Raw genomic sequence first — 26,105 nt, forward strand, 5'->3', positions numbered from 1 at the left:
CTTATCACTTCAAGCGTTTCTACAATTCTCGCGATAGAAAAAAAGGTCGCTCCCGATTGGATTAATCCAACTCTCGCGATGTTCCGGCCTCTTCCTTGGCCGTCGTTGACAGAGGTTAGTCGTGCCATTTTACTCTGGACTAGCTTTTCTGTTTTAAAATGTACTTTAAATGTATTTAATGGCAAGGTTTACACACAGTAGGGCAAGTGAATCCTGTGATAGCTTAGATTATGTGATTTGCAGTATCGGATGGCTCATCTTAATGTCTAAATAAGACATAGTAGAGGGGCTCTGCTCAATGAGTTCGGCAAGCGAGTAGCGGCTAGCAACAGGCCGTGCATGTGTTCAGTTAGCCGTCACAAAACCGAAGGAAAAAGAGCTTAAGTTAATTTTCAGGGTCGGATGTTCAGCTCTTTTAATTGTGATTCAAGTAGTTAATATGTATGTGCCGTTTTATGTCCATTGGGCTGTTATATCAATCTCCTGTGCTATTGTGGTGTAGCCCGGTTAGCTCAGAGGTGTTACGCCTGGAGGTTAGCGGTGCTCTGGGCTTTCAATAAAGGGTGGATATTAAATATGTTCGGATGCCGGTGGGTCTAACCTAAATGTTTTTATTTCTCCGTGCAGAGACAAAGGCCATGTTCAGTACCAGCGCCAAAATAGTGAAGCCTAATGGCGAGAAGCCAGACGAGTTTGAGTCTGGGATCTCTCAGGTAAGAAAGTCGGCATCACAGATCCATGTATTATTGAAGCTTCAGTCCAGCTGAATGAGTAACTGTGGGGGCCGTTGGGGAGAAAACTGTAAAGGGCATCATGAATAAATATGGTGTAAGAGAACTATATGATTTATTGGTCAGCCATTACATAACTGCACTATCTGTTAATATGAGGCCAATTTTATGTCAGATTACATTTTTAAAAAAGGTACTGATTTTTTTGTGTACAGGGGTTCATGTACAGTATCAGAACTCTCTTGTCTCCAAGTGACTATTTAAACAAGAATTGTACTGTTGGAGGAATGTAAGGCTGTGTGTGATTGAGTCTTTAATGTGATTTAATTATGACTGACATTAAAGTCTCAGCTGCTGGTTCTTCTCAATCCTGTAAGGCTGAGTGTTTCATTAGGACAGCCCTGTTTGGTGGTTTTGTCCGCTTACTGGTTGGTGGACTGATGGGGTGATGCGGCCTTAAAATTATATCATATTTCTTGAAGTGTCTGGTGAATAAAGTACCAGCAGCACCAGCATTGCAGTGCAATAGTGGTGATACATTTTAAGTTCAGTAAGCAAAAAAAGTAACCCAGGTCATGTTTTCTCTTTCAAAAAAAGAAAAGGCAAGTAAAATAATGCACCTGTGAGTGCTATGTTGAGCTTCAGCAGCTGAAGCTCAACATAGTTCTGTTCCACACTGTCGGACAGAAAGCTGTACCCCTGGCTTAACTGATTAGTTTAACAATAACTGAAGTGATGTTTTAACCCTGCTCACCAGGCGGCTGTGGTATTTCTCATCTAGTGTTCCCTAAAGCTTACCTGGTTGCTCTCATGGCGATCAGTCAGCTGTCTCAGATTCTAACTCTGCTGTCTTGGACAGCAGCTGGTGATGGAAGTCTTTCCCCTTGCTGTGGAGAGATCCTGTAACTTGGAAGGTGATGTAATCCTGAACCTTCAGCAGCTGAAGCTCACTGAGGCTCAAGAGCATAACCGTCACCAGTTGGAGTCCAAGATGGTGGAGTTGTTAGTCTGTCTTCAGGATGAAGAACCTACTGGTGCAGCAGCTGATAATTGAGTCTCCCAAAATAACTTTCAGTTTTTTTATAATGTATTTTAAAAAGGGATGGTTTTGTTTCTTTTAATGACCACATGGAAAATCTGCCACCAGTGGGATTGGGCTCTCCTTTAGAGAGAAGCAGAAATATGAAGCTAATAGAAAACGTTTGAGCTAGTCAGGATGAGTGATGTGGTTGTGCTTGCTTTACTCATTTGACTGGTCTTTCCACAGGCTCTGCTCGAGCTGGAGATGAACTCTGACCTGAAGGCTCAGCTGAGAGAACTGAACATCACTGCAGCAAAGGTGAGAGTTCACATGAACCTGTGTGCATGAGCTTCGTGTCATTGAATTATTTACATAACTGATACATAGATTTTGTTTTAACAAGCCTGTTGCTGTGTTTGCTGCTTTTCACTGACTCAAAATCAAGCTTTAATTTATCTTTATGCTACATTTTAAATCTAATCCGACGTGGACATCCAGAGAGTTGCTCTCCTGGCTCTGTCCTGGTGGCGTATGGGAGCGTAGCTCTGAGCTGAGACGTACAGTCCCGTTCCACAACGTTGGAGAGAAAGCTCTGTCCCCGGCTGCTGGCCGGTGAGGACGAGCGTCCTGCATATTCCTACATCTTCCCAGAGTCCTTTAGGGCCATTACTGGGGAGCTAAACCATGCAGTGCACACTTTTTGATACGTACTGGTGTTATAAGTCGTCGTGTTTTACTAAAATTCTTTCGTACTAACCTAGAGTTCAATGCATGTTCCTCTGAGTTTTAACAGCCACAGATTTACGAAACATTAAGACAATTTCCTTCAAGGATCCAAAGCTGGGATTTGGGCACCTCGTGGAGAGCTCCTGCCCTGCCCAGGTGGCGTCACATCACACTTCAGAGCCCCTGTGCTCTTAAATGACTGCTGCTTTATTCTTTTCAGGAAATCGAGGTTGGTGGAAACAGGAAAGCCATCATCATCTTCGTTCCTGTCCCTCAGCTGAAGTCCTTCCAGAAGATTCAGGTGCGCCTGGTGAGGGAGCTGGAGAAGAAGTTCAGTGGAAAGCACGTGGTCTTCATTGCACAGGTGAGGATACCATCGCTGTGACTGTCAGTTTGATTACTTACTTGATATCCAGAAATATTACGTTTTGCTTTCAAGCTGGATGCCTGGCAAACATTACTTAAAATGCATAACCCTGTTAAGAACAGGCGTGAGCTCAGGTATGTGTCTGTGTGTTGCGGTGATTCTTTTATCCGACATGGACATCCAGAGAGTTGCTCTCCTGGCTCTGTCCTGGTGGCGTATGGGAGCGTAGCTCTGAGCTGAGACGTACAGTCCCGTTCCACAATGTCGGACAGAAAGCTCTGTCCCCGGCTGCCGGCCGGTGAGGATGAGCGTCCTGCATATTCCTACATCTTCCCAGAGTCCTTTGGGGCCATTACTGGGGAGCTAAACCATGCAGTGCACATCTTTTCAAATCAGGGTTCAACTTATAGGCTGATAATGAAATAAAACCTCTTTATGTAAGCAAGAATATCAGCCTGAACCTGATTGTTACCTTCATGCTGCTCTGTAGTTGCTTTTGTTTGCCCAATTCCTCGTTGGAGATTAATTGAACAATTTCTGACTTTCAGAGGAGAATTCTGCCCAAACCCACCAGGAAAAGCCGCACGAAGAATAAGCAGAAGCGTCCCAGGAGGTGAGTGCCGAGAGTTGGCTTTAAAATCTGATCACAGATTTCTGCGGCTGACTCGCAAGAGTGGGTCAATGTGTTAAAGTGGATCTGGAGTCTTTAATGTTAGAAACTTTCCAGCTCTGACAATGATTCAAGTGAAAGAACGGAGGGAAGATGGTGCAGTGATGAGCATTTCCACTAATACTCTTGAGCCTTTTTTTTTTTTTTGAGCTCATACAAAAACACTATAATGAACTTTAGCTGGCAACATTTACACTGTGCTTAGTTTACTTTCATTTTTCTGAACTTCAGTGTTCTCTCGGTTTGTAAAGTGTTCGATCTTCTGTCACCTTCTCAGACCCCTTTTATCAGTCCAGCGTCGGGTAGCCTGGTGGTGGTTACTTGCGATCTACCACCACCTTGTGGAGGTACTGTTGCAATGCATGCTACCAGATGCATGTGATGAAAATTAATAGTTCTTGTGATATTAATTTTCATCACATGACGTTAATGCATCTGCAGTGCTCTCTTTAAGCTTTAGAAATTGCTTTGTGTATAAATGATTTTTAAAAGATGTATGTTAATACTGTGTTGAAGCATCTTTTTTCAGGTAACACCCTTAAGATTTATTTCTGTCCTTCAAAATAAAAGAGATTGTGAGGATAACTGTAAACTTAAATCTACAAATGTGTTTCTAAAAAAACGGGAGAAAGGTTTATTAACTGGACAGAATGATGCTATAAACCCATTTGTAAATCTAATCCGACGTGGACATCCAGAGAGTTGCTCTCCTGGCTCTGTCCTGGTGGCGTATGGGAGCGTAGCTCTGAGCTGAGACGTACAGTCCCGTTCCACAACGTTGGAGAGAAAGCTCTGTCCCCGGCTGCTGGCCGGTGAGGACGAGCGTCCTGCATATTCCTACATCTTCCCAGAGTCCTTTGGGGCCATTACTGGGGAGCTAAACCATGCAGTGCACAGACTGATCATTAATAGAAACCAAAGAAGGTGTGACTGAATGTTTTTATTTTCTGTGAAGAGAGTCCCGGTTTTTGCTGAAAGTTGGATGTTTGAAAGGGCGCTGCAGGTGCTTTGGAAGGAAAACTTTACTGATGTGATTATTGGTCCCCGGTTTATCCGAGCTAAATCTTTCAACCGTTTGGTAAAACACAGTAATCCGAAGTTCAGCTCGGACCAGGCTGACTAAAACTCTCAGTAAGATTTATTTAGAGGAAGTGAAACTCATTAGGGTACTATAGCGGTGCCCGTTGCTTCTGTAAGTCATAGTCTGCCACCCCTCCAGTCTGCTTGAGGTGGCGGCTGTCTAGGCTGGCATCCTGTTGATCGGCCTGTGGTTGTCGTGCAGGTCTGCAGCCACACATAGTGCAGTGGAGGCAGGCCTGCAGGGACCCATGGCTGCCCTTGGGAGACAAGCTTTGTAATCAACACCAAGCCTCAGGTGTTGACCTTCAGGGCCTCACTCCCAAGATTATTGCTGTAACATAAAACTGTTATCGGGGAAAATGTTTTACTTTAATGAAATGAAATAAAAACCAGACTTGAGGAGGAAGAAATGTCTTGTTGCTCGAAGTTATTAACACGAGCAGGATGTCAGCATGATTAAGTGTTTCTGCCCACGATAAATACCCCACCAGGGTAGAGAAGTAATAAAAGCTCAAGTAGAACCTAAAGCTTTCAACCAATAAGAACCAAACTGAACTGAAGCACGGAAACTCGCTGTGGACACACACTGAAACTAAACGGAGTTGGAAATGAAGCATTGATGACCTTTTTTCTTTCCCCCAATTCTACAGCCGCACTCTGACCGCGGTCCATGACGCCATCTTGGAGGACCTGGTGTTCCCCAGTGAGATCGTGGGTAAGAGGATCAGAGTGAAACTGGACAGCAGCAGGCTCATCAAGGTCCACCTGGACAAGGCTCAGCAGAACAACGTCGAACACAAAGTGAGTTTTAAAGCAGCGGAGGCGTCTGCATGTTCAGGAAACACGAATAACGATGCTTTCAAGTGTCAGTCTTTAACGTATTAATCAGTGGAAGGATTGTTTGGTGTGGAAAAAGTCACGTTGTCACACCAAACACCTCCCAAAAACGGGATTTATTACAAGGATAAGACGGAGCACGTGTCCCTCGGTTAAATTTCTGGAGATGTTTTAAGTCTGAAACCTTTTTGTTCCGACGTGGACATCCAGAGAGTTGCTCTCCTGGCTCTGTCCTGGTGGCGTATGGGAGCGTAGCTCTGAGCTGAGACGTACAGTCCCGTTCCACAATGTCGGACAGAAAGCTCTGTCCCCGGCTGCTGGCCGGTGAGGACGAGCGTCCTGCATATTCCTACATCTTCCCAGAGTCCTTTGGGGCCATTACTGGGGAGCTAAACCATGCAGTGCACAGACTGATCATAAACAGAAATTGAATTTATGGCTTAACTTGTCCTTTACTTTGAGTTTTATGCACAGATCAAAGTCCAATCCAAAATCCAAGGGTTGTATTAAGTACAACATACTGGCATAAAAAATAGACCTGTTTAAATCCTTCAGCTGCAGACAGGAGTTTGTCCTGCAGCCTTGGTTGTTGCTGTTTTGTTTTTTTTATATCATGTAAAGAAAAAGTGGTGATGGTAAATAAGAGGCAGGTTAAGTTAAACTAACGTTGATTTTATTCTTTCCTGATTCAGGTGGAGACCTTCTCTGGTGTCTACAAGAAGCTCACAGGCAAAGACGTCGTGTTTGAATTCCCAGAATTCCAGCTGTAAATGCAGATGACAAAATAAAATTTGTTTACTGTCACTACTGTTGCAGGTTGTGGTCTTTGATTTCCTTCTCAGAGGGCACGTTGGAGACCAGCGGAGCACTATTAAGCTTTTCAAACGATATGTCAATTATTAATAACCTGTCAGTATGTGGGAGCAAAATCTTCAGCCCTGTTGAAAATCCATGCAAGCAGGATTTTATTTTGATTGGCACACTTTTCGCAAAAGCTCAGATCATACCATTACTGGAAAGAAGGGTGGGTGGCTGACCGAAGACGGTGAATGTAGTGATACAGGCCAGGTACACAGATCGGAGCCCAGATTTAAATGCTAGCCTGTCCGGGAGGGGGAACGGGCGAAAACATAAAATCTGCATCATCTGGCTGCATTTCATTATTATTTAAGAATAATGACACCCATTTTTATGTTGATCCATTTTTCATTGTGGAGGACAGGAGATTTCAAACTTGTCCAGGTCTTACACTTTGAGTTCTCCCAAGTAGTCGTAAATGACTTAAACTAAGGCTTTTTATGAAAACTAAATACAAATAGTTTCTTTGAATTACATTTACAGTTTAGTTTGTATATAGTTTTATATTCAAAAAAGTGTATTTGAATGGCAGACGTGTGCATGTTTACAGAGCCTTGGCTCAATGTCTAAATGAGTCGTACAGGCCTGAATGTGCACTTGAAGCCATTTGATCTGTTGCTCACCACAAGAGGTTTTGGAGTTTAGTATTTTCAGCTTTACAGCTTTTCCTACAGATTAAAACCTCCCTCCGTTCATACTGCAAAGTAATTAAATGACAGAATTTTTTTTTCATTAAATTTAAACAAAGCAAAACGTGTGGACAATGAGCTTTCAGAACTTTTTCTGTAATTTTATGCATTTATTTTGTGTAATTATAGTCCAAAGATTTCATGCTGACAGATTTTTCTTTGTCACAGCAGCTTTTTTCCCCCCCTCTTTGTTGTCCCGTTTGGATCTTTAGCCATCAGAATTGTTGTCTTAAGACCAAGAAAGATGCCAAGCGGATTTATTTTACCAAGTGGATCATCATGGCCTTGCCATATTGGTCCATTTGATTGACCTTTATTATAATTATGTATTTATTTTATTTTCGGTTGCTACAAACGGGACAGACATGACTGGGGGATAGGACAGGGAGAAAGAATGAAAGAAAGAGGGAGAGAAAGAAAAACGGAGGGGAGAAGAGACGGTGAGAAGGGGGGAAGAAAGAAAGAAAAACAAAACACCTGGATCACCTGTATGGAGAAAAAAAAACAAGAGAAAAACAAAAAATAGCAACATCATAAATACAACACCATCACAATAAACTAGCTAGCAGTAGATAACAGTAGATACTAAAACGATATTGTACAGCACGCACGATAGACAGCGCACAATGTGCTTTGAGGCAGCAGCCAAGAAAGGTGTAGTCCGCGTCTGTGAACACCCGTGTGTACACCTGTGTGGATCAGCATGCATGTATTCCAAAGGTTTCTCCATGTAACGATCTGCTAGGGAGTGTGGGGAGCCATAGCCCCGTCCCCCAGGGCATGAAGCAGGTATGGAGGAGATCCAGGCCCCAGACATCCAGAGGCCCCAGAGTACGAGGACCCAAGGAGGACCACTAAAGGGGGGGAACCGTGCCACCCTCCTGGGAAGAGCTGAGTAGAGCCCCAAACAAGAGGTCACCCAGCAGCTACGGAGCAGAAGCCAGAGGGGGTTGCAGTGGCGTGCCTGCCGGCAGCCAGCTGTGCCAGAGAGGACCGAGCTTCAGGCCCAGAGGCCTGAGGGCACCCCACCCCCCGGAAGGGGCCCAACAGGCGCCAGGCCCCGCCAATCGGCCACCAGGAGTGAGCCGGTACATACATGAGCACCCAGCCCAGGTCGACAAGAACCACCAAAACACCAACGTCTGAGGGCATCAGCCACCGGCAGGGAGTGTGGTGAGGGGAGATAGGCCTCCGTACTTTGGAGGGCCTGAGATGTACCCAGAGAGGTTGAGTCTAAGACCCAACCTGACATATAGACACAGACAAACAGGCACACGCGGACACAAACGTGCATTCCCACCCCCATATACACAACCAAATACTCGACACTCACCCAACGTGTAGACAGACACAAATAGACACTGCCCAGACAGTCGCTCTCCCCAAACATACTCTATATCCCAGGTCCAGGTACCCCCGCCCCAGAGCGGCAAGCCGCACCTAGACCCAGGCTCCTCCCGAAAACCCTCAGTGTCTATATCCATTTAAAACTGAGGGTAGGGCACCAGCGCCAGAGGTGGGTTGTCAGCAGCAGCTTTTTTTCTGCTATCAAGAAATGCCACCTTACTGTTTAAAAGGAAAACCTTTTTTTTTCTTTTCTTTTTTAATGAAAAGAACTTATACACATCATACACACACTTTATAAATACTGATGTTGCCCCTGCATGCATTTTACCTGTGGCCCTCAATCATAAACAGGATTCCAACATTGGTTGTTTTTAATCTGATGACATCTAGAGGCCAAATCCAGGAGTTTTAATAACGCGTGTTGTTGGAGCCTCAACCTCCTAACACTAGTTTGTTAAAATCGCTTTTTCAAACTTGAAATCTGAATGTGGAGAAATGTCAGTACTGGGTTCCTACAGTGTGCCGTAAAACAATGACTCAACAAAATGAGAAACTTCAAACATTTTACTGCAAATGTACAATAAATACAGCAAAAAGCAAAATATTAACAGACTTTAAAACCTGTCTTTCACCGGTGCAGCACCAGTTTAGACCCAGTTCTACTTTCGGTGCCTTTTGGGAACCCGTTCCTACATTTCCACCAGTTTGATAGCAGAATATTTTCACAGCATTTCTAGAGTTTCTAGATGTATTGCAGTCAGAAGACTGAATACAACATGTTCTTATTGTGTTATTTCATTCCGCTCAGAGACAAACAAAACACACCTATGATAAAGTATCTTATACCTGAATGTGAAAACGCAAACTGAATTATTGTAAATGTTAAATCAAGGCATCAGCTTGATGATGAGCAGATTCAAACTGCAGCCCCAGCTTGAATGGGATTTTTGTGTTGGATGATAAAAATGTGAGACATCCTCAAGACGACACTGCAGTGAACGAGTTCAGAGGTAGAAAACAAGCTGTCGTAAAATCGTTGCTTCAGACTTGTTCACACAACAAAAGTATCAACAAATATATACAGATCCCGCCTCTTCTTTCACTGAAAATTCATTTAAATCTTTGCAAACATCAATATTTGCTTTTACTTTGAGTAAACTTTAACACTGCTCATAACTGGAAGGGACACCTGGCATGAACTCGGCTCCTGAATCCAGATTAGTTGTAATATTTTATTTACAACAATAAGTTAAGGCATAGAAGGTTCGACTCCTGGCTGCTCCGGTCTGCATGTCAACGAGGCCTTGGGCAAGATCCTGAACGCCGAGTTGCTCCTGCATCCATCAGTGTTAATGTTAGATAGAAAGCACTTGGACATAGAAAAAGGTGGATGTGGATATGTGTGAACGTGTTGAATAAAGCGCTTTGAGTGCTCAGGAAGAGTAGATAAAAAAAGCATTGAATAAGAACCAGCCCATATACCGAGTTAATGTCTACCAGATTTTTTAAATTTAAACATGAAAAGTATTTGTCGGGCGGTGGAAGGAGTACTTCGAAGACCTCCTTGATCCCACTGACACGTCTTCCGAGGAGGAAGCAGGGTCTGGGAATGACGGGGATGACCCGCCAATTTCTGGGGGCGAGGTCACTGAGGCAGTTAAACAACTCCTTGGTGGCAGAGCCCCTTGTGTGGATGAGGTCCGCCCTGAGTTCCTGAAGGCTCTGGACATTATAGGGCTGTCCTGGTTGACACGCCTCTACAATGTTGCGTGGAGATCAGGGGCAGTACTACTGGACTGGCAGACTGGGGTGGTGGTCCCCATCTTTAAGAAGGGGGATCACACTCCTCAGCCTCCCTGGGAAAGTCTATGCCAGGGTGCTGGAAAGGAGAGTTCGTCTGCTAGTCGAACCTCAGATACAGGAGGAACAATGCGGTTTTCGTCCCAGTCACGGAACACTGGACCAGCTCTTCATCCTTTCAAGGATACTTGAGGGTGCATGGGAGTTTGCCCAACCAGTCTACATGTGTTTTTTGGACTTGGAGAAGGCATTCGACCGTGTCCCTCGGGGTGTCCTGTGGGAGGTGCTGCGGGAGTATGGGGTGTCTGGCTCATTGCTACGGGCCATTCGATCCCTGTACAACCGTTGCAAGAGCTTGGTTCACATTGCTGGCAATAAGTCGGACTCGTTCCTGGGCGGATGATGCCCATATGGAAAAGAAATAGAAAAAAACTTATAAAAGACTTGCATAAGATGTGGCCTACTTCATATAGTGAATCATATAAGGCTTATATGATTTACTCATGAAAGTGGCCACCTTCAGATATTATTTTAGTAAGTATCCAAAACATACAAGTTTCATTTATATAATTTTTCAAGGGATCTTATATCTGTTTTCACTCTTGTATGCTTTTCATACAAGTTTCACACAAGACAGATACAAACTTTATAAGATTTATATATATCTTTTCCATATGGGTGGGCTCCGATTCTGTTCATAATTTTTATGGACGGGATTTCAAGGCGCAGCCATGTGGCGGAGGGCTTTCACTTCGATGGCCTCAGAATCTCATCTCTGCTTTTTGCGGATGATGTGGTTCTGTTGGCTTCATTGAGTGATGGCCTCCAGCTCCCACTGGAACGGTTCGCAGCCGAGTGTGAAGCAGCGGGAATGATGATGGATGGATGGAAGTATTTGTGAAGCTGTGACTCAACATGTCAATTTTTTTCCAATTTCAAAGAATCCTTCCAAAAGTTGCTGAATCCACCACTTTAGTCACTTCTAAGCTGGAATGATCCCCACTTCACATAAAACCATCATGCAGATCCATCATTTCCTTTGGAGTATTCCTGCTAAAGAAACTGAAAAAAGTCACACAAGCTACTTGGTGGAGGTCATCTCTTTTTAAATAAAATAAACAGAAATTATATATTAAAAAAATACATCCACAAAATAAAGCAAATCGTCAAAAAAAACCAAAAAAACATTAATCAAATACAAATTAAAGTTTTGGCTTGAAATTAAAAACAGTGTTTCCTGAGCTTTAAAGACCTACAAACATCCCAATCTGCTGCATGAAAAGAAGTGAGGTGAAAAGCATTTAAAGGTTAACCTCGAGTAAACTTGTAGCATCGTTATTCAATCCAGAGTAGGAACCAACTTCCTCTCATCACAGGATGATGGTGGGGTTTAGACATTTTTGTCTTTCAGTGTCTTTCAGACTTCATAACGTTACTGTACAGCAGTGTTGGGCAGCTCTAAAATCTCAGACACTATCCCGTCTGGGCTTGTGGCACCCTCCGCTTCCTGGTTGTGCTGAAGGATATCTTGCAGCAGGATGGTGTTGGAGAGTCTCCACTCCCTGTACATGAGCGCTGTGAGATTTGGTTCATTCAGGATCTTCTCCAAAGCCAGCAGCTCGGACTCTTTAGCCTGAAAAACACGAGTGTTAGAAACATGCAGTGATCCTCCATCAGGCATCAGCTCATGGAGGAATCCAAACAGGGTGTAGATTACTCTAATGTTTAGTGTAGGGTGTCCCCAAAAGCGGGTCAGTTCCCATTAACTCCCTTATTAAAATGTCCAGTTTTACAGAAGAAAAGACCTGCTACAAGAAAACAGCTCAGGTCGGGAGCGATAGTTTGGAGATATTATTGTTAATAAAGTCAGAGGCAGTCACAGAAGTAGTCTCCTTAAATAAAAATCTAGGGATTTATTAGATAGTCAGTCTGCATATCAACATCGATTGACCCTGTATTATGCAGGACAGCTAGCATTAGCTGATAGCTTAGCAATTCAACATTGCAGTTGGCCATTGATCAAAGACCACTGATCAATGGCCACGAGTACCATTAATTATTGATCACCAACCAAACTAAGTTAACAATAAAGGATCTTGAACACCCTCTGCACCACTTACCACACATGTAGCCGAAGACTAACATCTGTTACAGCTCTGCTGCTTCAAGGACAGGTGCAGACAATCCTTACCACCATGATACCTGGATTCATTTTCAAGAATAGCTCCTTACTGTATCATATTCGTATGTGTATATGTGTATTTCTATGTAATTAACTGGTGTTACACAGTAATTTTTTCCAAATTTTGGGATAAATAAAGAATTTATTGTTTGATATTATCTAAGTATGTGGTTTAGCTTCTTATACTGGCTGTAAACATGATAATTTCGACTGTAAAATTGGACACTTTAACACGTCTTTTAGGATTGACTCACTTTTGGAGCCAGGCTGAAGCAGCCATTAGAGGAATCAACACGCTGTTTGGATTCCTCCATCAGCTGATGAATGATGGCCCTTTGACATTTCAGCCCCAGGGTCTGCTGCTTGATAACAGCACGTGTAACTGAGTACCCTAACCCTTTCATTTTTTTTTGGCATTTAGTTAAAGACAAAAGTTCAGACTCACCTTTAATGTGCTTTTGAGTATCCGGACCAGGTGAACCTTTTCGTTGACTTTTTCATTCTTACATCGCCGGATAAATGAGGCCCTGAAGTCCCTCTGAAATGTCTGTCCAGTTGGATTGACGCTGGCTGCTTTCAGATGGTTGTAGAGGCTCTCCATCTCATCTGGCGTTTTTTCTGGAAACAGGAAAAAAATCAGTAAGGTTAAGTAGCAGGAGACGACATGATAACCACGTGTAGCTGCAGGTGTTTACCCTGGACTGTGTCCTCCTCTTTTTCCTCTCTAACATGAATTAGAGGAGGAGTCTGTGTTCCGCTGGTTTCATCCTGCTTGGGGAGGTCCAGCCAGGACAGACGACCGCTGCCCTCAGAAACTGGTCTTTGTCTTCGGTTTTTGCTCATAGAGCTTCCAGCCGAGCTGGTTCTGCTTCTGCTTTCAGTGATTATTGATGAGACGGTGGGGAGTGAGGTGCAGGATAAAGACTCCCAGGGTGGCTGAAGACGGTTTCCCTGTGAAAAGGGCAGAAAGTGTTTCAGAATATGTGTTTTCAGTCATTTTAAATTTAAGATTAACCCTTGATTAACCCCTATCCCAGTGAGAGATACAACCTGGACAAGTTGTCAGTCTGTCACAGGACTAACACAGAGGGGAAAAAACAGTTCACACTCACAGGCATGCTAGAACAACCAATCAACCTGACCCCATACACGTCTTTGGAATATGGTAGGAAACTGGAAAAAACCCACTCAGGAATCAGGAGAACATACCTATCAAATGTTTAAACTGAGCAAGTGTACCATTTTAAATAAAAATATGATATCTCTTTTTATCTCTTTTTGAATCTTCTTTTCAAATGTTCTGGCAGGAAAACATGTCAAAATAGTCTCACAGAGGACTCTAGCTGCTCAGCAACTCTGAATCTTCCCTGTTGTATTTTTGGTTTCATGATGCTCATGAGTTTCGTTGACCTACTAATGATCATGTGCCAAGGTATGAAAAAGGATGTGGGTCTTTATCAGGACATGTGTGTGCCATGACCTCCCCAGTGTTACCCATTCTAGCCAACCTTTGTATGGAGGAAGTGGAAGTGGCTAGGTGGAACAGGAAAGGAACATCACCTAGCCTCTGGTACAGATACGTGGATGACACCAATTGTTCACGTGAATCATTGTTCAGGTCAACTCAGTGATATAACAAAGGATAATAATAATTTGCTGTTTCTGGACTGTGCTGTGCACATTGAGGAGAATGGAAACCTCAACATTGAAGTTTACCGGAGGCCCATGCACACAGACCATTAAATAATCCTATGCTGACACTACCATCTGGAAGAAACTTAGAGTAATCAGGACCCTCCAACAGCGGGCAGAAACTGTTCCCTCCAAGGCATCAGGGAAACAAAAGGAGCACACAAATGTAAAGGTTATGCCAGCTTTCATCAAATCAGCAAAGATGTACAGTAAAGACTTAAAAAAACTCAAAGAAGTCACTTTTCTTGCCAAGATCCTGAGATTATCTGAAATCAGTGTGCTGGAATAATTAAGTGAAGTTCGAGCTGGGATTCTGTGAGGGTTGGAGGAATTATTAAAGGAAGAGAATTACAATGAATGCAAGGTTGGTGAAGAAGGACTTGTTTTGGTTCTTAGAGAGGTAGAGCCAATCATGTATCATTCACTGCTGCCACTGTTAACTTTGAGTTAATTGGGCTGCTCCAACTTTGTGAATAGGAAATCCAAATTGAGGGGGAATTCCAGATGAAGATCTGAATCTGGAACAAGGCCTAGGAGCTGGGTACTCAGCTTTTAGTGCCCCAATACACCCACCAGCACAGGTTGCTTCAAATACTGATGGTGCTATAGCCACAGCTACGTACCATTTAAACCAGCATTTACAGCGTGCGTACCCACCACAGTGTCTTTCTGAACAATAGGTTTTCCCATTCAGTCAAAGGTTTCACATCAGCGCTGTTACAGGAAGTAAAAACTGAACGCAAACTAATCACAGAGTTTGAGGTTTTTTGTTTTCAGAAAGGGTTGGGGTTAGAAAACCGACACAGTCTCACACAAAATTGAGAAATGCACCACTGGCTGAAACAACACCAAAACAACAGCTTGTGCCGGCGGACGTGACATCACAGGTTATAGCTTCTTTGGCCTCATCATGCACAGAGTGCAGCTTGTATTAATGTTATTGATCAGTGTAGATAAAGATGGGCATCGTGATGACACCCCAAACTAATGCCAAGGTATTTCAGAAACTGGTGTTACCAACTATGGTTTCAAATCGATCAATCAAAATCAATACAACAGCCTGAACAAACTTTGCCAGAGTTTTCGTCAGTGGTCATTTGTGGTACTGCAGCTAAAAATGCTGCAGCCCAAAGACCATTTGTTCCCAAATGTATTACCCCATCTACAGTATGGCTAGTGCCTATTTTACTTTTACATTAAGCTCTCTTCTATGGACTTCATGCATTTACTTACATTTTGGGTGGCCACTGAATCCAGCTGAGAGTCAAGAGAAGAAAACGACAAGTCTTCTTCATCCTGATCACTCCCCTCACTGTAGCGCTCTGCACACACATGCATAAATAGAGACAATGTAAAGAAAGCAGCAAAGCAGAAAATAAATAGATGATGTGTGAAGGAAACTAGAGGACCAACAGATCAGTGAAAGAGATAACATGAGACAAGAAATGGGAAGACACATGTGAAGATGTGATGAAAATCAGAGTGAAAGAATGATAGAAAAAACAAAAAAGAAGGAAAAACTGAGAAAGGGTAAATGGGAAAAAAGGAATGAAAACTGGAAAGGAAGATGTAGCAATGGGAAAGGGAGAGGAAGTGTGTCAAGGAAAAAATATATGAAAAAGGGAAAAATACCACCTTCCTTTAAAGGGACAGGAATGAGCAAAGAAATTTTAGAAAACCAAATTTGTGAAGATGGAAAGGAAAGCTGGGATAATCAAAGAAAAGAAGAGGGTGCAGTGTGTGAAATGTTAGTTGTAAGAGAGATACATTAGTGGGAAGTAACTGTGGTCAGACGTTTACAGACACTCATCGTGAGTATGTCATGGTATTTTTTTGGCATTAATGATTTCTCTGCACAGTTCTTCATCCACAGTGGAAGGATTGCACAGCACACATCTCTAATGACTCTGAAAAAACTGGACTTTTGAGCTTTTGAGTGTATCCACATATTTTCATTAGGGCTGAGGTCAGGCCTTCGGGAAGGCCATTCTAAAAGCTTAATGTTAATTTGATTTAATCAGTTTTAATGTTTTTGGGATCATTGTCCCACAGGAGAACCCAAATGTGTCAGTTTCAACAAGTTTCAAATGTAGAGTTGAGGCAATGTTGAAGAATTTGCAGGTAGTCCTTCTTCTTTACTTTTTGTGGTTGACAGGGGTCAGCATGGGCACCCTGACTGGTCTGTAACTATGCAGACCATGCGTGTTCTGACACCTTTCTATCAGAACCAGCATAAACTTTTTCAGGAATTTAAGCTACAACGTCTTGTTTGCTGGATTGGCCACACAGGCCAGCCTTTGCTGCCTACGTGCATCAGTTAGCCTTGGCCCCCCGTGACCCTGTCACTGGTCCACCACCGTTCCCTCCTTGGAACCCTTTTGACAGATACTGACCCCTGCAGACTAGAAGCACCACACAAGTGCTGCAGGTTTGTAGATGCTCTGTCCCAGACGTCTGGCTATGACAGTTTGGCCCGTGTTGTTCAAATCTTTATGTTTGCCAGTTTCTGAGAACAAAATGTTCACCCTAATGTGCCTCACCCACTAACAGTTGCCACCATGATGATCAGTGTTATTCATGTCGCCTGTCAGTGGTCATAATGTTACGTTTGATTTAAAGAGTTCAAAGAAATTATTAAAAGCCAGAGTTACCCTGACAGTCATGCTCATGAGTGTGTGAAACTTCAGACTGCAGCTGTGTCACCATCATCATTTTGGTAGATTCTTATTTTTAATCCTCTCACCTTCACTGTTGATTGCCTCATCTAGTTCAGCTGCTTCTGTCAGTTTACTGATCCACCTGGACACACACACACACACACACACACACTGCATTAAACTCTACAAATGACACACAACATGCAACATACTACACGGTGTACTGCAATGAATCAATAAAAAGAAACATGACATTAAAAGGATGGGAGGAGGAAATGACTGTACTTTCTGACACAGAATAGTGATACTTATTAGTTCAGAGCAAAGTTTCTCAGCCACCACTGGCTGAAGTGCAAATGTCACTAATTCTAGGCTTCACTCTTTTCTATAAGACTAAGCCACTAAAGTCAGGAGAGGACATTCTGAGACAAGCATGTCTGCAAAATCTCAACAGTTTCTGCCTTATGTGGATCAGTTTGAAAAGTTATAATGACATTTTTCTGCTGGTATAAACCCTCAAAGTGGGCCTAAGATGCTGATTTCCAGCATCACATGCATTACTAGACTGAACTGACCCCCTTTAAGCCAACCTCTGATTGGCTGCTCCATGTGTAAGGTTTAAACAGTAGATGGGAGGGGCATCTCTATCCAAATCTCTATAACATCATTCAGCACCAAGTGTATAAAAACTGTCAAAAGTCATATTTTATAGAAGAATTCATTCCTGTAAGTGTACGCAGTCAATGACAGGAAATAAAGAGAAGCAGTATCAGTCAACTCAATGACATATGATAAAATAATAACAATGGGTTAAAAGTACTCACTTATTCATTTCTATGTAGCTCTCAGCACCAATAGTAATAGTCACTACATTAGGATGACTGGCTGTTATGACACTGAAACACAACACAGAGCAAAGTAATGGTAAATTCAATGCACTATATAAAGCAGTTGGTGAAGATGTGGAAAACAAATGCCTTGCAGCGGATCTCTCACCACTGAGACATTTTTTTAAGATGCTTTAGCAACAGAGAGTGTACAAACAGCAAAAAGTCTTGTGGTTTAAGAGGGGAAAATTTAAAAAAACAAAACATGTCATACTATTTCTTCCTGGAGGTTTTGGCCTGTTCGATGGTAAAGCCTGACAGGTTGATGAATCCATCAGCTTTCTCAGCCTGCAGAGAGGAGCAAAAAGAGCTCAGAAAACCTGATGAGAAACACTTTAATGCAGTGAAGTCTGCAGAAAACAATGTGTCTGTATCTCAGGTTCCTGTGTGATCTCAGCAAAGTGTCAGTGGTCAGAGCCAGAGGATGCACATCGCTGTGGACTGTGCTCTATCTGTCTGTTTGGTTGCAGTTTGACCTACTTCGTGTCTTAGTGTGGTTTGACTATATGCTTATTTAAATTTACAGCTTCACAGAGATAAAGGGATTTACATATGATTCTTAACATATAAGAGATGTTTCTATTTAAACACATTTATATGGAATATTAATGTATTTGTATCAAAGTAGAAACTTAAAAAATTTCAAAACCACGTAATTTAGTTATTTATTTTTCTAAAAGATGTCATGTGTGTCACACACAGGCAGCACTTCTTCTAAGGCTCACTTCAACAGTGAGTCAGGCCCCACAGACTCCCATGTTAAAACCTGCTTCAACAACAGTTTGGACTTCAACTGCAAAGGTTATTTTCATGTATAACTCAGCCACTTAAAATCTATTTAGAGCTCCCCTCCACTTTAAACTAGATATCTTGGGCATGTTCGTGGCTTTAGGAGCAACTTTCATGCAATTGTCTGACACATCATATCCGAAAGTTTCACGAGGTCACTGTGTGTACAGGTAAACATTGTGAGCTTCAGCACTCAGATATTTAGGTCTACTTTTTATCTCTGCGTGATGTCACAGAGTTAGGTACCCATAATATGGTCAACTCAGACACCAAAAGCCCCACCCAACTTCTATTTAAACTTTTAAGAGGGGCAACCAATCAGAATCAAGCTAGCTTCAAGGTAGGGTGGGCAGCTCAAATAAGGATAGAGGATCAAATGAGGAGTATAAGATAAAGAAGGATTATTTTGAACTATGAATCATGCAAAAACACTCTAATAGAGTCCAAGATTAAGAATACAGTGCTCATTCAAGTTTTGCAAAGTCTCCGCAAACCGGGAACAGATTTTCTGATGCTAATCGCACATGTCAGACCTGAATTCTACTGCACGTTGTTTGAGCTGTAGGGCTTAACTGCGAGATAACTGTGGCTCACCATCTCGTTACTGTACCAGTACAGAGAGCTCCTCTGCAGGACAAACCAGTATTTCTTCCATCTGCTTCCCAGGAAGCTACGGCTCTCCTTCTTCCGGTGCAGCCATCCCTGACAGTCCACCGCTCCCAGGTCTTTGACCGAAACCCGACGCCGACTCATGGCTGCAGACTCTGCAGGAGAAGGAGGAAGGCAGGTTACAGGTTCAGATCTTCAGATCAGAGGGAGGAGCCATCCAACAATGATGCTCCTTAGGGGCCTCACATGTACTCAGACAACTGGACAACTATTTTTACTCATTTCAGACCTGCTTACTTTATTGGATTTATTGAGTTATTTCTTCAGCTATAAGACCTGAGACACTTTAATGTACAATATTTAACTTATTCACCTGTATTTATTTTACCTCTATTGTTGACTTTTATTTTATTGTATATCCATTTTTATTTATTCAGCTCCTTATTAAATTATACATTTATCTTTTTAGACAGATTTTCATTGTCTGTTCTTCTTGCAGTTTATCTTCCTGTATTTCCATTTTTAATTTACTTTTAACATTATTTTATTGATTGAAACTTATTTTAGTTTTACTTAACAAGCAGTTAAGTAAATTTGTACATTTGTGTCACGTTTGTCAAATGCCCCACGCTGCCTGCAGCTGTGAGCAGCAGGCTGAAACCCACAGAGCCTCGGTGCAGTGGTCATCCTATGTTCAGCCACTTTTGGTTTCCTGATTTGGTATTTATGAGTTTTCAAACAGACTCCTGATCTTCTCTGTAGACCTCAGTGTGTCCTAAAAATACAAAGGCCTGGGTAGTGCAAATGTTTTTAAATCATGCTGTCCTAATTCCACTGTTTACCGGTTTATCTGCACACTCTGATGTTCGGTTTTGGCACTAATTTTAGAATAAACAACATCATTGAGCTGCTTTTCTGTCTCTTTTGATCAACTCATACAGATGAGACTGTTTCATTCTTTCTTTGTTGAGTCTGCCCTTTCATTTTCTATAAAAACAAGTTTCAGGAAGTCTTGACAGATAATTTGTGGTATTCTAATAACAATAGAGAACAAGCAAGGCACTCTGTCATAAGATAAAACTTTTTTTACTTTTATTAGGATCAGTGATGACTTAGAATTGATGCATGTTGATAGTTTTCTGCCAAACTGCTTGAAGAATCATCTCAAAACATAGTTTTACCTGTAGACACAATGCTTGAGCTGTTATGCTTGCAAGGTTTGGGTTTTGTTGTTGGACTTCTACCCACCCCACTGAAGAGCATCTGTCACAAAAGCCATGAGAGCAACGTTTTCTTCCTTTTTTGTTTTTGTAAACTTTCATTTTTTTATTTGTTGGTTTCAAAACAAACTAGAAAAAAAGTCGACCTGTGCAATGCGATCAGAGGTGCCACCATGATAACCTTCAGTATATCTGAAATTTGGACCATCTCAAAGGTGCAGAGTGCCATTGTGGACCCTTACCATCCTTGGGGTTTGCTTGTTTAACCCGCTCAAAGGTGGCACTAATAGAGTCATTTTTCTGTGTTTGTCTGACCCTTTTTGTATATTTATACTGACAGAGTGGGGTATTTAGTGTGTTTCATATGCTGCATTATCTGCATGGCAAGTTTCCCAACTGCGACATTTTACTCTGTAACATCTGTGATATAATCTTAACTCTCATATTACTAACATTAATGCTCTGCAATTCTATCAGCACAGAAAGTTAACACTCAAAGTCAACCTACCAAAGAAATGCACGACTCATACGCTTATGTGGTTACAATAGAGAACAAAAAAAACATATGAACCAAACAAAAATAGGAACTAATGCTGCTCTCTTCTCACATGAGCCAAACTTCACTCAAAGTGAAGTTTGGCCCCTGTTGCCCCAGTGGGCAAAGGTTTTCAATTTTGTCTATGTTTTGAATAAATTCTCTCTCTTTTCTATCCAAAATTTATGTCACTACCAGGTGTAAGTCTTCATCAGTATTATCCCTAACCCTGGGATAAGCTCGGACGTCGCCCGGTTCAACAAGGTCAGGTGTTGAGGAACCAGGGCACCCTGACGAGAAGTGGGCTACTGGAACAAGAAGGCATCAGTGGGCAAGAGACGAAAACAGGGCGTTGTTGGAATGCTACTATGCAAGTAAGCCCCAAGTGCAATAGGAGAAGGATCGTTGAGTGCGAGAGGAACTGGCCAAGCTTGAGACCTGGATCCCCCGTAGCCAGTTACCAAGATTAAGTGAAGTACCCTCAGAAGGTCTGCTAGATGATGTTAATGGATACAGGAATGCTTAGAATTGTACAAGATCAACAGGACCCTAAGAGCCTTCATCAGGAACTCAATGGGTATGTGGTGTACAACACTAGAGGCCAACTCCAAGCCCATAGCATAAGTCACCATCAAGTGCGGGATCTACCAAGGAGATGCTCTGTCCCCACTGCTGTTCTGCATAGGCCTGAACCAGTGAGATACCGACTACGGAATGGAGCAGTTGTCAGCCACCTCCTGTACATGGATGACATCAAGCTGTATGCGAATCTATGCAAGTGAACGAGACATCGATTCACTGATCCACACTACCAGGATATACAGCAATGACATTCAGGCTGGAGAAGTGTAGTCGGATGATAACAAAGAGAGGGAAGTCAGAACTGAGGGGATCGAGCTACCAGAAGGCAACATTGCAGACATAGATCCCGCAGGCGAATGGGAACCATGAAGAGCCTGCTAGGAAAGCTGCAACCACCAAGTACCTGCAGAGGGTCAGGCAAGTCCTGAGGAGTCAGCTGAACAGTAAGAACAAGATCCAGGCTATCAACACCCACGCCCTGCCCGTGATCAGGTACCCAGCTGGTATAATAAGTTGGCCAAAGGAGGAGATAGAAGCTACTGACATAAAGACAAGAAAGCTCCTTACCATGCATGGCATGGCAGCAGAAACCCAAGAAAGAGGAGGGAGACGAGGAAGGACAGGCCCCTGCACGGTATGTACCACCGGCAGATAGAGGAGGTGGCTGACATCCAGAAATCCTACCAGTGGCTGGACAAAGCTGAACTGAAAGACAGCACAGAGGCACTAATCATGGCAGCACAAGAACAAGCTCCAAGTACAAGATCCATAGAGGCTGGGGTCTATCACACCAGGCAAGACCCCAGGTGCAGGCTGTGTAAAGATGCCCCAGAGACAATCCATCACATAACAGCAGGGTGCAAGATGCTAGCAGGCAAGGCATACATGGAACGCCATAACCAAGTGGCCGGCATAGTGTACAGGAACATCTGTGCCGAGTATAACCTGGAAGTCCCGAGGTCAAAATGGGAGATGCCCCCAAGGGTGGTGGAGAATGACCGAGCTAAGATCCTGTGGGACTTCCAGATACAGACGGACAAAATGGTGGTGGCTAACCAACCGGACATAGTGGTGGTAGATAAACAGAAGAAGACGGCCGTAGTGATCGATGTAGCGGTTCTGAATGACAGCAATATCAGGAAGAAGGAACACGAGAAGCTGGAGAAATACCAAGGGCTCAGTAAAGAGCTCGAGAGGATGTGGAGGATGAAGGTAACAGTGGTCCCCGTGGTAATCGGAGCACTAGGTGCGGTGACTCCCAATCTAGGCGAGTGGCTCCAGCAGATCCCGGGAACAACATCGGAGATCTCTGTCCAGAAGAGCGCAGTCCTGGGAACAGCTAAGATACTGCGCAGGACCCTCAAGCTCCCAGGCCTCTGGTAGAGGACCCGAGCTTGAAGGATATATATATATATATATATATATATATTTACATTACCACAGTGAGATGACTTTAGTCTCATGAACAACATTAGCTAATTGTTATTTACTAAGTAATCTTGAAATGACTGTTCAGTACAGGAATGAAGCCCAACAATCATGTTTTATAGTCCCGTGGTTTCAGCCTCAGATACTCAACTAATCAAAGTGATGTCATGACAAAAATGAATGACCAACAAAACATTTTTTCTCCTTCATTTCTGTCAAACAAAGCTGTATGTAACGTTTCTCGCAGTTAGTATCATGGTTGCTTCACTTCCGCACTGCTCGTACTTATAGTACGCACCGTACGTACGTATGTGTAGTGTGCATACTTCAAGCGTGCAGACCCTGAATTGGGACACAGCCACAGCCAGGCTACAGAGGAAGTGACAGGTAGGTGAGACAGGTAAGAGAGGAGAGCTATGCTGGAGTAATAAAGGCATGAAGACCATGAACGTGAGCATTAAATAGTTTTTTTTTCTTGAATAGGGTAACCATATATTCAATGTAAAATGAAAAACAAACAAACAAACAAAAACAACAAGTCCCAGGTAATCCACCCACACTAATCCCAAACCTTGATTCCGGACAGATATGCATGACGGGTATTTACACACCAGTTTTACCAGCATTAAAAGCTCACTTCAAGTAAACCTACTAAAGGAATACATGACTCATGAACTTATGTGGTTATAGAAGAGAACAGATGAGTATATGTACCAAACAAAAATAGGAACAAAAATAGGAACTTAAGTTAAGTTGTGGTAAAAGAGCAGCTTAACTCAACAGTCAAGTAACGCATCTAAACAAAATGTTAAGCCTGACCCAAGAAAGCCATTCTACCTAATTTAGCATTTAGCAACGACAAGGAAAGGTGGTTTCAACAATGGCCCAAACACTAACATGGTGTGAATATCCGGGATGATCCCCCATTCATCTTAAATGTGCGCACGGTATGTGGCAAGAAGCTTTGCTTAAGTACAAAATTAGGTATTTACCCAAAACTAGCAAAACACAAACAGCAAAGAAGACTGCTGCCAGACAGGATGGAAGAGAGACCTGCAGCAGCTGACAACATTCTCATGTCAGCTGTCTGATGTCAGATACACTCACACAAACAGAAAGGAAGAGGAAATGAAGTTATGTATTCATTTATATCACAGTGTGGAAGTTGGTTTTATGAATATTAACACATTCACACAAATAGGATAGGGCAGGGAGGGGCATCACAGTTCTGCACTGTTCTGTATAAGTTATTGGGGAAACTTCAGGTTTAACCTTTCACTTCTAACAGGGGTGGTAATTTATGCGTCATAGTAGTATGCAGAAGTCTCCATGTACTGTCCAGTCACTTCTGTGTAAATTATGTAAATTCAGTTGTTAGTGTGCAGGTATAGGAGAGTCTGTAGGTTTTAGAGACAGTCTGATGTCTTTGAAGTCTTTGCCTTTCCTTAATTAGCAAGCATAATTTACAGGAAACACTGATTTTCTGTGTGCGTGTTTCCTGTAAGATTAAAAAGATTTTTTGTGTTAAGCATGCCTTAAATCATGGTTGCTACAGCAAGACATTTTATAATTGCTGACTTTGCAAGTAGGCCAAGCGGACTTCCTGGTCCGAGTTCTGTTTTGATATTTAAACTTCACTTGTCCTCAGCCTTTACACTGCGTTTCATCTCTGTGAAGATAAGGCAAAGATATCCTGGACATGCTGATCATGAATATGTTGATACCAAAGTTGAGTATACAACATCTCTGTGGGTGTCATGTTCCACTGTTTAGTAGGTGGTATACATGTGTGCTATACGCTCAGGTTGCTGGGGGACTTCCCATGATGCACTGTGCACTTCTTTTCCACTCCACATGCATTTATAGCTGAACATGTATTAATATTTACATTGAATTATTTATCCTGTTTTTTGGTCTTTTTTCCCATCGTTTTGCAACCAGTCACAGCATGGCCGCCCATTCCTGAGCCTGATTCTGTTGGAGGTCTCTTCTTCCCCACCATCACCAAGTGCTTACCTTACTTTACCTTACAATATAAAAGAGTTTCATGGTATGCTGTATAAATGCAACTGCACTGAATCACAAGTTTCTGGTAGGAAAATGTATGAACGCATACCTGTAAAGATCACGTGGTGTAATTGTGAGGTCCAAAACAGCTAAAAATAATATATGATATAATGAAATTTGATTTCTTTGTCTGTTTTTTAACACTTTACCTTGCACTTTAGAGGTTTACAGTATTAGAGATATTGCATGATGCTGCATATTTCATCTGTTCCTTTTTTTGTTTTTCCTGTGTACTCTAAAACCAGTTTACCTCGGTCACCAAAAAAAAACAAAAAACCCTCTACAGACTCACCGCTAATTGTATGAGACTGGGCAGATGTTTGTGGTCTCGTTAGTCTTAACTTTACATGTCTCTGTCTAGCTAAGGTTTCTGTACACGCGCCAAATGAAACAGAGGGGGGACTGAAGCAAGAAACTTTGCCGAAACAAGCGCCCTTACCTGCAGTCTGGGTGTCCGGCAGTGTAATGCGTTTCCTGCAGACAGACGCGCAGCACAGGAGGAACTGAAGTGTGCTCCGCTTGTGAGAAGTTATGTTAACACATCAGCAGACCACAAAGTCACAAAATCACACTCACGCTCTACATAAACGCACCACTCAGACTCCACAGCGTCCTTCCTGTTTCGGTGCTCTTCGTGATCTTTATGCCCTCGTCTGTTTCTCAGAAACTTCCCGTTTGCTCTGTAGAAAATAAAACTTATTTTCAGGAAATTAAGCAAATTTATGCAGTGCTGTTTAGTTACAGTGGAGACATCCGACTTCAGTATCTCACACCATTTCCCTCTTACAGTCAAATCAAAGAGACACATGTCATTGACATTCAGCCTTCTTGTAGCAGAAAATAAAACTTCAAGGCCGCCTTATTGCCAACTATAGTGGGGTGAAATGTGTTCATGCACCAGTCTGCATATTTTAGCTCTAAACATTTGTTTGCTACAAATTTCCTGAGCATCCACTCAAATATTACAGAAGAAAATGTGGACTATTCTAAAGATACACCTGAGTCTGTCTATTACACAGCTGCAGAGCTGAATGAGAGTTTAATAGTAGGCATAAGTTCAAACTGCAGTTCACCACAGGGTCCACGAGATGGAGCTGTTAGTCTTTGACAGCTTCATATGTGCCCTTTAAGATTATTACCTGAGGGACTAGCTCATTTAGAACCAGATAATGAACAGCTTACACTTTGCTTCATTGACACTGATCTTGTAACACAGCAAAGCCCGATTCAAACAACAGAATTCACTAATTATTTATAAAAAATAAAATAAAAAACACCAGAAAAGCTAAAGTTTGATTTAGCATTTAAACAGATTAAAGTGGACCTGTTAT

At 42.5% G+C, this 26,105-nt stretch overlaps 2 protein-coding genes across 2 annotated transcripts; one reads left to right on the forward strand and one right to left on the reverse strand.

The window, feature by feature from the left end:
* Nucleotides 1-32: 32 nt before the first annotated feature.
* Nucleotides 33-6,236, forward strand: rps7 (ribosomal protein S7). The gene is made up of 7 exons (XM_082504673.1): nucleotides 33-114; nucleotides 628-713; nucleotides 1,999-2,070; nucleotides 2,699-2,842; nucleotides 3,394-3,458; nucleotides 5,246-5,396; nucleotides 6,125-6,236. The coding sequence occupies exons 2-7, from the start codon at nucleotides 639-641 to the stop codon at nucleotides 6,200-6,202; spliced, it is 585 nt and encodes a 194-aa protein (XP_082360799.1). The 5' UTR covers nucleotides 33-114; nucleotides 628-638; the 3' UTR covers nucleotides 6,203-6,236.
* Nucleotides 6,237-8,875: 2,639 nt separating this feature from the next.
* On the reverse strand, nucleotides 8,876-25,806 carry ipcef1 (interaction protein for cytohesin exchange factors 1). Its single transcript, XM_082504675.1, has 11 exons — nucleotides 25,773-25,806; nucleotides 25,368-25,454; nucleotides 25,214-25,248; nucleotides 18,928-19,097; nucleotides 17,759-17,832; nucleotides 17,482-17,553; nucleotides 16,744-16,799; nucleotides 15,234-15,322; nucleotides 13,004-13,259; nucleotides 12,754-12,926; nucleotides 8,876-11,759 (listed from the first exon to the last, which is right to left on the reverse strand). Exons 4-11 carry the CDS (start codon nucleotides 19,084-19,086, stop codon nucleotides 11,559-11,561), a joined length of 1,080 nt encoding a protein of 359 aa, XP_082360801.1. The 5' UTR covers nucleotides 19,087-19,097; nucleotides 25,214-25,248; nucleotides 25,368-25,454; nucleotides 25,773-25,806; the 3' UTR covers nucleotides 8,876-11,558.
* Between the last annotated feature and the right edge of the window lie 299 nt (nucleotides 25,807-26,105).

This window comes from Aulonocara stuartgranti (assembly GCF_965226115.1).
Source record: "Aulonocara stuartgranti genome assembly, chromosome: 15".
NCBI classification, from domain to species: domain Eukaryota; kingdom Metazoa; phylum Chordata; class Actinopteri; order Cichliformes; family Cichlidae; genus Aulonocara; species Aulonocara stuartgranti.